Source organism: Ciconia boyciana, chromosome 3 (assembly GCF_034638445.1).
Source record: "Ciconia boyciana chromosome 3, ASM3463844v1, whole genome shotgun sequence".
In the NCBI taxonomy this organism is placed as follows: domain Eukaryota; kingdom Metazoa; phylum Chordata; class Aves; order Ciconiiformes; family Ciconiidae; genus Ciconia; species Ciconia boyciana.
The window spans coordinates 73,765,032-73,781,037 of NC_132936.1; the positions used below are offsets into that span (position 1 = coordinate 73,765,032).

The 16,006-nt window shown below is 42.0% G+C and overlaps 1 protein-coding gene across 6 annotated transcripts in view; it reads right to left on the reverse strand.

Moving 5' to 3' along the window:
- The window catches only part of LOC140649244 (SAM and SH3 domain-containing protein 1-like), a 578,691-nt gene that overhangs the window by 99,823 nt on the left and 462,862 nt on the right, over nt 1-16,006 (reverse strand). For all 6 annotated transcript variants that reach the window (XM_072856149.1, XM_072856151.1, XM_072856148.1 and 3 more), the window contains one exon: nt 2,970-3,098. In XM_072856149.1, coding sequence (XP_072712250.1) covers nt 2,970-3,098 — 129 coding nt within the window. The remainder of the gene's footprint in view (nt 1-2,969; nt 3,099-16,006) is intronic.

Here is a 16,006-nt window from a genome sequence, read left to right on the forward strand (position 1 = left end):
GATGGATGTAGCAAAAATTGAGCCCTAATTTCATTTTCAACTGCAATATCTTCTCTCTGACCTGACAGTTCAAGAAGTCATCACTGGACTACTAGCATGAGCAAACTCAATATGAGAGCCACTGAAGAGGAATCTCCAGGATGTCTTTTCACACAGCCACTTTCTCTGACTAGAGCTTCTCTTGAGCAGAATGAGCTAGTGAATCACTCACTGGTCTGTCTTGGGTTAGCTCACATCTATTTAAACCAGTGTGAAGCTCTGCACCTTTGATGTGAGTTAATTAAGCTCACATGGCTTTCCCCAGCCTGGCTTCTGCAGCTTCGGAAGTGAAGGGAGCCAAATTAGGCCCATCTGTCTAAATAGAAGGGAGCCCTCTCCCGCCATAAGGCATGCTTCATCACCCAGCACAGGAGCTGCCTTCCAAGAGTGCCAGGAAAGGGGATTTCGTTGCTGCCAACAGCTACCCAGAATACCAGGTATGCTGAGCGTGGGGGTTTTCACAAGCACCACGATTCTGTGCCATCAGTTTCTTTGCACAGAAGCCTCAAGGGCCTGTCTACAAAGGGATTTCCTGCAATAACCTTTTGTTTAACACTTGGAACTTCTTGGCAGCAATAGATCTGCAAAATACATTTGCCTTTTTTTTTTTTTCATTTAAAAATAAAGAAGGAACTAGCTAACTTCAGTGGGGCAGAGAAGATGACTCTGCCTTGATCATTGCAGCCGTAACTGCAGTTCATAGTCTGTACAAGCTCTGGAAGCCTCTCAGTTGCTAAATTGGAATCCCAAAAAGAAAGGAAGTAACCTTAAGTAATCCACATCATCAGGTACAGCTGCTAGAGAAAGGATGCAAACCACTCCCTGCTGCTGGTCAGTGCTAGGATCTGGGGAAGCAAAGGTACAAGACACCATTACACAACTTCAGGTCCCAAATTTGTCTTAAAGGATTTGATCTTGTAGAGGAACTGCAGAACTGTGATCAGATCCCATGCTGGCTCTGCCATGGCACTGTGCCTCAACAGAGGTATTAACCAGATCTCGGTTATGAGTTTCTGTATGGTTATGAGTAACCTGTTTTCTGCGACACAAGACTTCAAGGAAATATCTCTAAGTCTGTATGTAAAAACATATGATACTGTTGGGAAACACAAACTTAACACTGAAGACCTAACAAAGCAGACCTAAAAGCTTTTTTCTCTGTCACAGATGATCTTTATGAATGTTATGAAAACTAATAAAGAAGTTTACAATGAAAAAAGCACAGCAATCAGTAATAGATACACACCCTGAATAGTGACAAACATTTACTAATGTTACAGGACAGTAAGGAAATTTCCCAACAAGTGAAAACACATGATGTTTTTGTGATAGGCTGCCTAAAAGATTCCTTCTTAAACCTAACAAAAATGAGGTATGGAGATGACCTGCATATAGATTAGTTTTGGCTAAAGTGGGACTCCCCAGAGAGTCTACCCAACTGAATGGGTGAAAAACTGGCTAGTTGGGCTTTAAGAGAAGTGTTTAATGTGCCATACTTGGAGGCCAGTTACAAGCAGAGTAGTACAGGGGCCTATCTTGTTAGATACCTGAGGAGAAAACAGAGGGCACCCCATCAGGGCAATGGATGATGCCCACCTTGGACTGCAGTCAATACACTTGAGGGCAGGGCTGCCACTCAGAGTGGCCTGGCAGGAACCTCATGAAATTCAACTTGGACAAATGCAAAGTCCTGCTCCCAAGGAGTGAGCCCATGCACCAGCACAGGCTGGGGACTGACTGGCTGGTCCAGCCTACTCTGTAGAAAAGGCCTGAGGGACAGTAGGCTTAGCATGAGCCAGCAGCACGCCCGGGCAGCAATGACAGCCAGCAGCATCCCACACCGTGTCAACAGCAGCGTAGCCAGGAGATCAAGGGAAGCGATTCTTCCCCTTTCCCTGGCACCTGTCAGGCCATGCTTGGACCACCACCTCTGGCTCTGCAGTCCTGCATGCTAGGCAGGCATTGATAAACTTGAATAAGTCCAGGAAAGGGCCACCAAGGTGCTGAAGGACTTGAGTCCTTGCCCTGCAAGAAGAGCTGGGAGATTCAGCTTGGAGAAAAGACAGCTTCGAGGAGACCTACTGGCAGCATGCTGGTACCTACAGGGAGATTATCAAAAAGATGGAGCCTAGTTCTTCAGTGGTGCATGGCATGAGAATGAGAGACAACAGGTGTAAATTGCCATGAGGGGTATCTCACAATATCAGGGAAAAAGAAAAGTTCACTGTGGAGACAGTGAAGCAGTACAACAGGTGCTCAGAGAGGCTGCAAAGCCTCCATCCTTGGAGGTCTTCAAACCCAATCAGATAAAGCCCTGAGCAACCTGGTTTGAATTCAGTGTTGACAATGCTTTGAGCCAAAGGTTGGATTAGAGACCTCCTGAGATCCCTTCCAGCCTGAAGGACTTGGTGACTCTATGTCCCCCGCTACAGGTTCTGTAATGTGTAATAATGGAAAAGGGTTCACAAAATTGAAGATTGCTTACGTTTGGGAGCCTGAAACTAGTATTTGTACCTTGGAGTTCTGAGCAGCAGTACGTTAACAGTTCGTACAATGCAAGTGAAAAACAGCACACAGTTTCGTTGTGCTGGGAGCATCATGGAGCAAAGAAACGATGCTTTCATCAGACACTATCTTGCCTCTAAGAGTTGAGGTTTGCAAGCAAATGTGCGCAAGCAAAAAGTAGTCTAATTAAAGAAGAATTAAGAAATGCAGACTCCAAGGCTTAATGAATCATAACAAATACCTAGAAAAAACTAATCCTGCTAATTTCCAAGTGTTTAATTGAGTTGGCTGAAATGTTTGTGTGCGTGAACACAATCACATATAGTTATTTCCCTGGGTAGAACTCTTCAAGCTGAAATATTGATTCTTCATCTGGGGCATGAATGGCAATCATTTGTTAATAAAGTCAGAACTTCTCTACATACCATATCAAGGTCTTGGGAAACCCTCCGTTTGCGCAGCTCTTCCATCCTCTCACACACATCCGTGAAGCAGGTGTTATAGTAGTCTGCATACTGCTGTGCCAGGTCATCAATATTTCCCAGTGACCCATCCTATGGTAGAGGCAAAGAAAAAGACGTTAATCAATTTAAAAATTCTAATCTAAAGATAACACCACAACTCTGAGGGAGACGCCCTCCCTGCAGCACGTCCAGCACACAGCTCTTGGGTCATCCTCTTAATTCTTAGCCCTGAGCATGCAAGAACAGTTGGGAACTGCAGTACCATAGCAGCTCTGCAGAAACAGGTGGGTTCTTGCTAATTCCTACACATAGAGAGAAGGCAGGGACAGCAACACACAGCAGAGGAACAATATACCCCCAGGCACTATTTGCCTCAGTTCCCTCCCACACACATATAATCACGTTCTACCTGGTTCTCCCAAGCAGCTGCCCCCGCATCCAATAACCAGTCATTACATACATTTCATTGACCTTATTTACTTGGGAGTGGCCCTGCTTTCCTTGACAATGACTAACAGCAATTTAAAACATTAAACTTCTTGCTCATAAGCACAATCAGCCGGACTGCAAACAATTCCAGCCAAATGACTTTAACAGGCAAGTTTATGCCACCCACAGACACTCTGCCGGTTGGTCTCTTAAGATATACCAGAGGCGGAAACAGGGTTTGCTCAGTCCCAAAAGTCTGCTTTGCTAGGCAGGATTGCTACCCTGTTAATAAAATGGCTATAGCCAGGAATCTAATTGTAATAATGTGGTAATTACAGTCAAAATTCATACTTTTAAAATGATGCATAAATAAGGAGAAAAAAAAAACACAAACCAAACCAAAACCAGGCTGGATTTTAAGTGGCATGAGAAATCCTTCTAAACTTCAGATATGTATGCCACAGAGGGCCAGGCGAGGGGATGGGCAGGGTGAATTAACAATTTTTTTGGTACAGTACGCACACATTTAAAATAGGTCCAAAAGATGAGATGGAGTAATTTTGTTTCTCTGTTTGTCTAATTTATGAAAGAGCATATATGTTATTGTATACATTCTTTAAAAGGTATCAATCTACACTTCATGCATATTCTGAAAGAACAAGAATTGTTGCTGTTAATAGATGCAACATACATATATAATTATGTCTTGAATATTAAGAAAAAACTAAGCAATCGAGAAATCATTTTAAAATAATTATGCTAATAATATACATAAGTTGCAATGGAGAGTTTTAGCATAAGAGCTAGGAGGAAGTCTTTTAATTAGAAACCACACCTTACTGAAGCTGTTGCCATTTGGAAATAAGCATGTGGCCCTGCTCTCAGGGTTCTTGACTATGCTGAAGAGGCAGATCTCTTTTAATGAAGCATCACTTCCAGAGAATTGGAAAAAACATTCCAGTTTAAATCAAACTGAAAGCCTATTAAACCTCAGACTTTGTGAAACAGCACTCTCTACTTTTTTGAAGTGCAATTCCACATGCTCAACAGTATCTCAAATTCTCCAGGAAGTTTTGTAGAGCTCACATTCCCAAAACTCAGAACAGCTTGCCGTTTCTTAAAACTACTGTGTACAGTACAGGTGGAAAAACAACTTGCACATCACCTGTTAGAGCAGCAGAAGCAAAATAACTACACTAAATAGATATCTATACACACACACCCCTCCTCTATACATACCTATGTATTTTTTACTGTATTTCCCATCTCTCAACCTGCCAAAGATCTCAAACAGGAGATGTTTCAAACGTTAAAAGATCCGGTTCCTTAGTGCAAATACACTTCTGGGAACTTCACTTTCCAGAGCTTTGCACAAACAACCTTCCACACCACTAAAGACAAAACAACGGCACCTTTGAGAGCGCGACAGTGCTACCCTGCCTTTCTACCGGAGCAGCAGCGCTACCCACTGAGCGGGCAGCGAGCATACGTCTCTCTCCAGCCCCCTCCTTGCCATCCATCACTTCCCAACAAGCTGGGGAAGAAACTTTGACTCTCCACCTGTGCCACAAGCTCCACACACCTACCTGCACAACTGGACACTCTTCCAGTGGCTGAGGGCGTGCTTGCTGATCCCACGCGCACAATGAGCTGCTTTCACAAGGTTTGCACACTCAGTAGGGATAACTAGTGCTGCAGTGCAGGGGAGGAAAATGAACACCAAACAGAAAAAGCAACCCCAAAACTTAACCTCCATTTGCTTTCTGTTGCAGGCAATAAGAAAACCTGTATGACTTCCAAAGAGACGACGTGACATCTGAATCCCAGCCACTCCATCATAACAAACATCCCTCTCTAAGGGTTACCAAAAATTCCCACTTTGGACTATCTTTCCCAGACAGAGTCTGTTTATTCCTTGATAAGCTTTGCCAGTTAAGAGTATAGGAGCTGGAAACAGTAATGATAGAAGGGCAAGACAGGAAACCATAATTTTTTTAGAACAATATGAAATCTGCCTATTTACTCTATCAGTCTGTCTCCTCTCAGTTCTGGAAACCATTAAATTTCACGTAGTAAACCTGCTTGGAAATAGGTGTAACTTGTGAAGGTAAAGTCATGACTCTGAAACTGAGTGAAATACTCCAAATCCTAACATATCACATGAACTTCAGCTTAGCTGAGAGCCGGTGGAGCCGAGGCGAGGACCGCAGCACACTCCAGCGCTCGTCCGTGCACCTTCCCACACCCACGCTCCTGGGCTGCTCGCGGGATAGCAATGGCGCTGCACAACGGATCAAACCAAGCTGAACAAGTGCTCATTTTCCACTTATATTGGCGTGCAGTTCACTGTGCTTTTTTTAAAGGTGGTCTCTACAAGGCTGAAGGCTTGTGACTGTCCCTAGAGCAAAATTAGCTCGATTGCAGCACCCCAATTAAAGCCCACAGAACGCGGGTGGCCCCACCGCCAGCGAGCACGTGGCTGCAAAGAAAGGCCTATTCACAAGCCACCCAGTCCGCCAGTGCTGCAACGTCCGGAGAAGCGGAGCTGCAGGCACCAGCCTGACTGACTGACAGAAGGGATTGTTGTCAATGCTTCGGACGCAAATTAGGGGCTATGCTCCAAATACAGCTCATGCCAGCTCTCCAGGGAAGACCAGTCCTGTGTGAAAGCAAGCTTAACAGCTGAAAAAAAAAATATGAAGGAACAGAAATACTACAAGATCTTAGAGATGAGAATTGATAACTGAAACACATGCTCGTTGCAACCCTGCTTTTGCTGGGTTACCAGACTGAGGGCAGCTGGCTTTACAAGTTAACCGCTCCACAACAGCGGCAAGCAACCTCCTAACTAGATGCGGACTGCTGTGGGGTTTGAAGTCTCAAGCTTCGAAAAATGAGAACAAAAATACAAACATTTGCATTTACATCTCAGCTTGCCAGGAAGTTGTAGTGGAAGATGACGATTGAATCATTTGTCTCTGTAGCAAAGAGCTTATTTTATGAGTTTATGCATGGGTATCCAGAAAGCATTGCTTTTGTCAAAAAAGAAACACAGATACACAAGTCAACCCAAGCCAAAGACAGCAAGTATTTCACACCCATGTTAGATATAACGAAATAATGTCATAACTTAACAAAGGATTGTATACCTGATTTCTATCACCTCAAATTTTATCCCTACATATAGTTATCTCCATCCTCCTCCTTTATTCTTCAAGTACTATTAAAGACATGGCAAAACTAAAAAAAAAAAAAAAAAAAAAAAGAGAAGATGCTTCATTTTTCTACTGCACTGACAATGGCCAAGAGGACCTACTTTAGACATCATCAAACTGCAAGTACAACTAATCAGAAGATTGATTTTGAACTACGGCATTTTGTCTGTCTATTCATTAAACTGACCCCCCCAACTTTGCCAAACAATTCTAAACTGTCTCGCACAAAATCACCACCAGTGTGCTTTGTATTTCTATTTTGTTTTCAAGTTAATTGAGTATTTAAAAAATATTCACATGCAAAACTTTAGCTCCAGCTTGAGAAGTCATTCATTCCCTTACAAAGGGCAGAGAGTAAAAGGAATTGTCTAAAGTGTTTAAAAGAAAATCCCTAGCATTATTAATAAAATAGAATAATAAAAGCATTCATAAGTAATAATATTTTTGAAATATTTGACACTGATACACAAAGAATAAGAGCCAATGTTAGTTAGCCAAAGTACAAGTTCCTTGTACTTTCTTGCTTTCATATGCAAGCCAAAACCTAGAGGATTTTTAACATAATAGAAATAAAAGTCTAAACCCATCAGTTTGTTCATTCCTCTTCTTCATTATTAATAGCCCTACATTGTGGGCTTGATTCCAATACTAATACAACAGGGTCTAAAGAAACGTGGACTGCCATTTTAGTTTCACAGGTAGGAAAAAGCATACAGCTATTTCATACCAAAAATAGTAAGAAAATGCAATTTATAATAAGCCTTCAGTTATGTGTCACTATGTCCCATTTTGATGTAGACGGGTCCCATATTTGAAACAGCTTATGTGAGTAACGAAAAAAAGACACAGCTTTCAAATCTATTCTTACTGATATGTCTGTAATTCAGTAGCCACTGATGTGCTCCTAACTGCTTTAGGTCAGTAATTTTTTAAAACAAAGACCTCATAATAAACTCTTTCCCATTTTGTTACAATTTTAACAGTTAAGCAAAGCCCTACCATGTAGACTGCTCTGCACCAGTTGTGTTTATTGCCATACAAACTGCAATGTTCCAGCTATATAATCCCACAGATCTTCTCTGGTGGAAAAAAGTTGTGAGCAACACTAATATTGAGCAGAAATACCATTCCTGAAATGCTTTAATTTATTCGTAAAGTTACAGCATGTTTCTCCCAAGACTTCACTATTGCCTGAGACCTTTCCATAAAATAGTCGGATAGCCCGGAAAGTAAACAACCTATTATTTTTAAAGGGCTAAACCTAAAATTAAGATTTAATAAAATATTCTCATGAAAACAGAAGTTATCTCAGATTTCTATTTTCGGTTGTAAATTTGTTCCTAAATTTCCATCTTATAATGTATGCATGCAACATTTTTTTGGCATCATAAAACACAGAGTAAATGATGAATTGCCCTGGAATTCCCAGAGAATTAGTTCTGATATGCATGTGAATACCAAAGGAATCCGTCGGGATTTCTGTTAATGGAGTGACTACAAAGAAAAATTGGAACCATTTGACACTTATTATAAAGTTAGGATTTATCGGTCACTGCACATCAGTTAGTTTAACGCGCTGGCAGAATCCTTTGTATTTGACATCTGAAAGCATAAGGGAGAAAAATGTTTTTTCAAAGGGCTCTGCTGGCAATAAAATCAAGTAAAAATACATTCATATTTTAATAATAGTAATAAAATAAACACTATTAGCTATGGAGGAATAATGGACTTTGCTAAGTAACATATACATTCCACGAACCTGCATATGGACCTAAACACTAGGCACTGGCACAGCATACATACTTTCTGCATAAATTTACATACAGAATAAGAGTTTTAGAAAAAGCTACCAAAAATACAACTATTTGAGTGTGTACTTTTCTGTCTCAGATTCTGAAAAATGTATTATAAAACTGCATATTCCAGCATATCCTCCTCCTATTCCAGCAGACATTACGAATGTCAGGAAAGAGGACTTGATCATCAGATATATGTGCTCACTCTCCACGCCACTGGATGAAATTCATTTAACTGCATGAATTTCAAAAATGTAAAAAAAGATGTGCACACAACAAGCCCGTTTGGTCAGCAAGACAGATGGGTCTCCATCTGCACATAGCAATGCAAATTATAGCACACAATGCAGATATGCAAGTTCCTAACTTAAAAACTACTCCAGCTATGGCCACAGCACGTGCATAAACTAGGAACAGGTCAGAAACTGGGAGGAAAAAAGTATCTGACTTTTTCCTATTAAAGCATAAATGTACGTGGAAAGGGCACAGACGAAGGGAATATTCTCTTTCACAACGCTCCGCAATCACACCCTGGCAAAGGTATGGTTTTGACCTTCACAGCCCAGGATGAGAAAAAATCCATTTCCGTGCCTGAAACACTGGACTACTGGGTGGAGAGTCACTGCAAACACTAGCACCTTATTTCTGGCAGTTAGATCTTAACATGGACGCCTACCAAAAATTTGTGGAACACAACCCTGCATTTCAGTAATACCTTTGGTCTGGATAGCTGTAAGAAGTACAAAAATGAAAGCCAGAACATGGGCCAGAGCAAACAGGCTTGTTTGGGGAGGGGAGAGGGGTAAGAAGGAGGAGGGACCAAAAAAGTGGTGAAATGAGAACATCTGCTGAAGGGAAATATGTTTGTGCCTAATAAACACACTGTTTTCAACAGGACTTCATCTACATAGCACACATCCTACGAGATGTTTAAAGTTAAGCAGAACTAGCTTACCTACAAAGCAAGGGATGCTCAGATTTTCATGGGACAACTGTGAGGAAGATACCAGTCCTTTTTGTATTTTTTTCCTAAGGTGGGCTCATAGAAACTCGAGAAACTTGTGCATCCTTCCCTAGGCAACCTCAGACTGGCAGCCTACCCTCCTGCACTGCAAAATATACTAATACATGAATTCAGGCTTCAGGTGGTTAATCTGAGAGACACACTGTATTTCATGTTCCTCCACAGCTCTTTCTAAGGAGGCAGATTTAAATCAGATCCAAACCCTTTCAAAACAGGAGAGTTAAATCTGCATATACCTCTCTGGCTAGGGCTTGTGTCTCAATTTGCTGCAGTAATACAAACTCACACGATGAGGACAGCTATCCGTAGGAGAACGTGCAGAGCTTCACAATAATTGTATCTGTTACGCATTTCTCACCCTCTTACCTGTCCCTTGCTAGCAATGTATTTCTGCCAGGAATAAGGCTGATGTTTCGCCTTCTGGCTCAGCCACAAAATGGTTGCCTCTAAAAATAAACTCAACAAGCTGCTAGAGAAATGCTCCCTTCTTTTCCTAGGGCTGGGAAAGGACAATCTTCCATTCAGCAGAAGTAACAATTCCACTATCCATGAAGCTACAGGTTCAAAGTCTGTCTTGACAGTCAGCGGGGTCAGAAATGTGAATGAGACAGAAGCGCAAGGCCAGGCAGCCCAGCACTTGCCTTGATATTCAGGGGAAGGCATAAAATACTCAGAGTAGAAGTCATGACATTTTTATATTGAGAACAGCTATTTTAGAGGATGCTGAAGGGTTGTCATGGTTCCCTTGACCTCTCTTCAGCTGGACACTGCGAGAACAAAGAGAACATACAGATCAGACCGATTCAATGGAAGACTTTCCATTAATTTTTATGGCATCTGAGGGTTGAGTCATTAAGCTATGCGACTTTACAGTTACGAAAATAGATCTAATAAAACTGTGTCAAGCTCTCTGCAGCATGGTTAACAGTTCTAGATTCTGTACAATAAGCAGAATGCACAATGGTACAGTTTGATATAAAAGCTTTTGCAGCAGTTATCTGAAATAAATGATACAGCTCACTGAGTTCAGAGCAGTCACTCTAGACCCAGAAACTTTTTATTAAACCAAGCGGCTATGTAACCTTGTTCTAATACATATGAAACCTTGCCCTATCTTTACATCAAAACACACTCTTCCCCTTTTCAAAATTCTGCAAATAAAGTGTTTCCTGACCATCAGCACCATCATTTTTGTCCTCCTCGCTTTTCACTGTAAAGCCCTGGAGTCTTTGTCAAGAAGGTACAACAAAGCACCTCTGGAAAAGCATTCTGAATGTGATTTATGTTTTTCCCTTTGTAAATTAAAATCGATTTGAAAGCATACTACTGGGATCCCTCTCTCTGGCACACAACCAAGGAAGTTCTCTATGTAAAAAAAAAAAAAAAAGGCGTGTATATATATATGCATGCTAATGAAAAAGTTGTATCTATGCAAATGTACATTCCAACACACTTAAAAAGAGGGTATTTATCACAAGTAGAACCAGCTCTTTCACACGTTCATTATCTTGACAGACAAGATTACATGCAAATTTTATTCATAAAAAGTTAGTTCAAAGCACCCTTAATGTCCAGCTTCCCTAATAACAGCATATTCTTCTATTCTCCTTTCCCAGAGGTGATCTGCCCTAAAGTCATGAAAATGTAACTCAAAACTCTCCTCTGCTCTGATACCTGCCAGGCCACCACTACCCACCAGGCTGGTCAGCAGTCAGGCACAGGTTATCATTGCCAGCTTGTAAAGCAGAATAAGTTAACAACTACTTAAGCCATGTAATAGCTGCACCTGACATCACCTCTCATTAGTTTTGTCTCCCTTACTCTCCCTGGCTCCTCCTTTTGCACACTGTGTGTTCTGAGACTTTTTCTCAAATTGAGTGGAAATGTGTCTCTTTGCGCACACCAGCTGCAGTGGGCTTCTATCCTGACACTTGGAGCAGAAACAAATGATAGAAGAATGGCAAGAATTAAGAAATGCACGTATATGTGATTAAAGCACCATTAAGGAGCTGGAGATGAATTTCTTGTTTCAGAATTGGGAAGTTTAGCATATGTTATGGCGTGGCTTCCTGTTTGAGTTAAGTTAGACTCTAATGAAATAGATATTCAAAAGCCAAACATCTTAAGCAGATAATGAAATAAATCTTTATCTCAGTGAGCTGGCCATATCAACCGCAATAGTGACGGAGGTCTCATTAAAATTTGTATCTTTTCTTTATATACAGTAGTGACACAATATGACAAAAACAAATCTTCTGTGACTGTTTAGGTCTACATAACTGAGCTGTGAGCAACTCATTAAAACAGTAGCCTGAAAAAAACAAACAGAAAACAAGTAAAAAACCACAACGACAACAAAAACAAAAACAAAGAAACAACCCCAAAAAACCCAGTTTGGCTACTTAAAGACAAAACAAACTAAGAAGATAAAACTAAGCTCAGCAAGTGTGGTTTACAGTATTTCCCAAGCTGCTAAAGTTGTGTGGTAGAGTCAGACAACGCAAACTTTGGTCATGTTTATGTCCAAGTTTTACTACAAAAAGCATAGTCAAAACTGATTTCTGCTTTATACCAGTAATCACTAAGGGGCATTCCCTCATAGATGGATGTATTGGTGACACACACTAAAACAATAAAATGCACTAATCTAAGTCAATGAACCAAAAAGGCCCTGAAATCCTATTTAACAATGATTCTGCTGTATGAAATTCTGGTTTCATTTTCAACTGAGGGGAAAAAAAAAAGAAGTCAGAAACTACGGTAAAATAAGGGTTTCACTATGAACATACTCTTAGGAGTATGCTGAGAAGTATTTGAAGGGTGATTTTATTTTAGGAATAGGCAATTATTTTTCTACTGTTTTTGCAACTCTATTTGTCTGTAAGTCTGCCTCCATACACGAATGATATCCAAAATATTAATATAACCTACTGGTACACTAATATTCTGCTCCTATATGGGATTTTATTCTAACCTAATCCTTTTATCCTTTAACTGAAGTACCTTATCAACATCATAAAACAGTAAGGAAAGCACTTAGTAAACTTTGGATTTGTGAATTTCTATTGCATCAGCACATGGCAGTAAAACCTTTATAGCACCCTATACCCTACATATTTACTGTGCAAGTTAATTCTTGCCTGAGACACAATATGCACAGGTTCCTAACAGGTATATGCATAAGGGGCATATACATAATTGTCACCACACTACCCAAGGCAAAATAATTGCGTGTTTAGTAAAATAATTCTTTATCCAATTTGGTGGTCCCTAAATAGTTTCTCCAAATAAAATGCACTAAATCTGTTTTGGCCTATAAAGTGTTTATTTTTCTTTTTTCCCCGACACTAAGAAGCTCTTACAATCTGTAATTTCTTTGTGGAAGAAATGGTATTTCATTCTGCCTTGCGTTAGGTGCTGTATAAAAACTGTCAGCGACAAGTACCTATTCTGACCTTTGTTCCTCTCTAGTCATATATTTTTCCAAGCGTCACGTTAGCAAGAATAACCATCTTTATCTTAAACTTTGCTATGCTTTTCACCAGGACAGTTTGGCACAAGCAGGACATACCTTGCCCAGAAAAAGGAAAGTTCACTCAAAGAAACTTCTTATCCTTCTTTCTTTGTTCCCCCTGCCCCTTTCCCTTGCTTCTTCAGTGTACCACTGTGCTCCCCTCACCCCTTTATTTCTACTTCTCTAGGTTTGGGGTTTTTCCCCCCACCCTTTTTGAGAGCCAGGCCTGAGATCCTGAACAGGTCTCCTGCCTGGCCCCCCCTAAGGACCGCAGCTTCCCCCAGCCCACTGAAACCCGATGGTACTGGTTTTGGGGATGCATCAATAAAGGAGGAGAGCTCTCCATGCCTTCCCTAATTTCTCACCACCTCAGGAGCTGAATCGTGCACCGGGACCTTCCCCTCTGCTACAACTACCAGAGAGCAGAGGAGAGAGCACGGCCCTCTCCCGCTCTGCAGGGAAGCCAGCGCCCAGGAACGCCCGTCGGGGATGCAGTCGCCCCAGGTTCCTTCTGGCTGGACGAGCCTATCGCCTCCTCTGCACTTACATGGCGAGAGCTATGGGGCAGCACTGCGCCTTTATTCATGCAGCACCCAGCTCAGCAATGAGCATCCCGACATTCAGAAATGCTATTACGCTATTACGAAGCTGGGTGTGACAGTAAGCACTATTACTTATTCCTCCATGTGCCATTTAAGAGGCTTACTTCCAAGAGACAGACGCTCTCCTGCTATCCATGTGAAGGTTTTGGAAAGAGGGAAAAGGAGAAAGGGAATCTTGGAGTATCTGCCTTCACCCCAACATCCAGTTTTACAAAGCGTGAAAAAATACTGTTCTGCACACCAAGGCGCGATAGGGTCTCTCCTCTGTTTTGGGAGCAGATATGGAAATCAGTTATCCTGGTTGCTGTGCCCAGCGGTACAGGGTACTGTGCGCCCCAGAGATGCAGCCCTTGATTTATGGCTGCGAGGGCAGAGGGCAGCCTAGCTGTCAGCTGTGGAAAACCAGAACATCGACGTTTAAACTGCCTTCTCAAACTCTGCTCTTCTATTTTTTTCCTGCCAGAAATTCAGCAACTTGCAGCCTGGAGGATACACCCAACACTTCTGTGTACCCAGGGACTAACCTCGCCTTCACTCCTACCACTTCCTGATGGGCCGTCTTTTACCAGGAAAGGAAACAACTGTAATTGAGCATGGCAGCAATCCATGTTTCCCCATGTAATCTTAGCAGCAGAAGAAATGGTTTCCTGTAGCTCCTGTAAGCAAGCTGCGCCCAGGCCCCCCCTCACCGAGGCTGCCCATCCCGCCTGCCCGTGCTCCCCCAGCAACCCTCGCTTCTGCAGGGACCGGCTGCCCACCGCTGGCAGAGGGGTTCCCACTCTTTGGTGGCATTAATAAACTAGCTTAAATAGACACCCCGCATTCATACAAATAAGGTAAAACCAGAAGGACTGACTCTGCCCTGAAGCACTTCAGTGAAGCCTCAGCTTTTGACTCTAGCAGAGGTACGGCACTGTTAACACACGCTCTCAACCACTGCAGGTAGCATACAGATGAATTAAAAATAAGTTTGCTCATGCAAAACTTCATGGTGCTGGGCTCAGGATTTTTATCACCTTAACTAAGCATCTTGAAGTCTCTTTGGAGAGTGTTTTATTTAGGACCAGTAATGCATAGTTATCAGGGGGTTTCAGTTCATTTAATTAAATTGAATACAACTACACTCCAGTGAGTCTTAAAAATGCAAGAATCTATTTAAATATTATTTAGATGCATATCTTTTAACGACCACAGACTGCACAGGGCTTCATGTTTATATCAATTAGGGATATCAACCTAGCAATAAGAACTCTATCTCTTGCCAGCTTATAATCCTTTCTCTCTGGGATCTCGTATTTTATTTGCTCATTTCCCTTTATCTGTGTACAGTGAAGACGGCCTTTTTGCATTCCTGTGTGCTCATATTGCTTCATCATTGCCAAAGCGCTTCCTAATTAGGCTAAATAGGCCTCTTACCCAAATAAAAGAGAAATATTTCTGCTTACCTACAGAGCAAATCCTAGAGATTCTGGGCTTGAATAATTGTGTGGTTGCCATACTTCCCAGGTGTTTCAAGCACATGTTTCTCTGAAGGGGCAGCATGCGATTTATTGCTTGCAGGATCTCCCCAATAAGCAGGATGCTATGTGCTTGGTTCAAGGAAGTGCTTAAGCCCGTGGGTGCTGTCAGTCCAGTGGCTCTGCCCACTGATAATAGACACGAGGACATGGAATGAAGCTGCGTGAGGGGAAGTTCAGATTGGACATTAGGAAAAGGTTCTTCACTGAGAGGGTGGTTGGTCACCGGAACAGGCTCCCCAGAGAAGTGGTCATGGCACCAAGCCTGTCAGAGTTCAAGGAGCGTCTGGATGATGCTCTCAGTCATATGGTTTAGTTTTAGGTAACCCTGCGAGGAGCAGGGAGTTGGACTCGATGATCCTTATGGGTCCCTTCCAGCTTGAGATATTCTATGATTCTACGATATTCTATGTTGCTTTTCTGGAGACTGAATGCATTACTCAAGTGCTGCACATCACAGAGATGCACCTCGAACTGAAGCATGAAAGTCTGAAGACCCCCACATGGCTAAAGAGATCGTAAAAAACAGAAGCTGGCAGAACCCCAGTATCAATAAAGCTCGCAAAAAATTTTGTGTCTCTACAAAACCCAATAGCTGGTTCTGATCGACCCAAGGCCCTGAACCACAGGTTGAAAGATAGCAACTATAGATGAAGACACTTGGACTTGGAGGGTAAGCTAAGTTCTCACTTGAGCAACTTCTCTATGCATAGCAACTTGAACATCAAAAGGAGAGAATCCTGCTAGCTAACCATTTGTCAGGAGTTGTCATGCCAAAGAAAAACATCTCACCTAGTTGTAAAAGCGACTGTGATAGAAGAAGAAAGTCTCACATGGAAGGAGTTTGCTCACAGACTCTGCTTCTGAGATGAAAGAAGAGGCTGCAGTCCCAGGGAACACC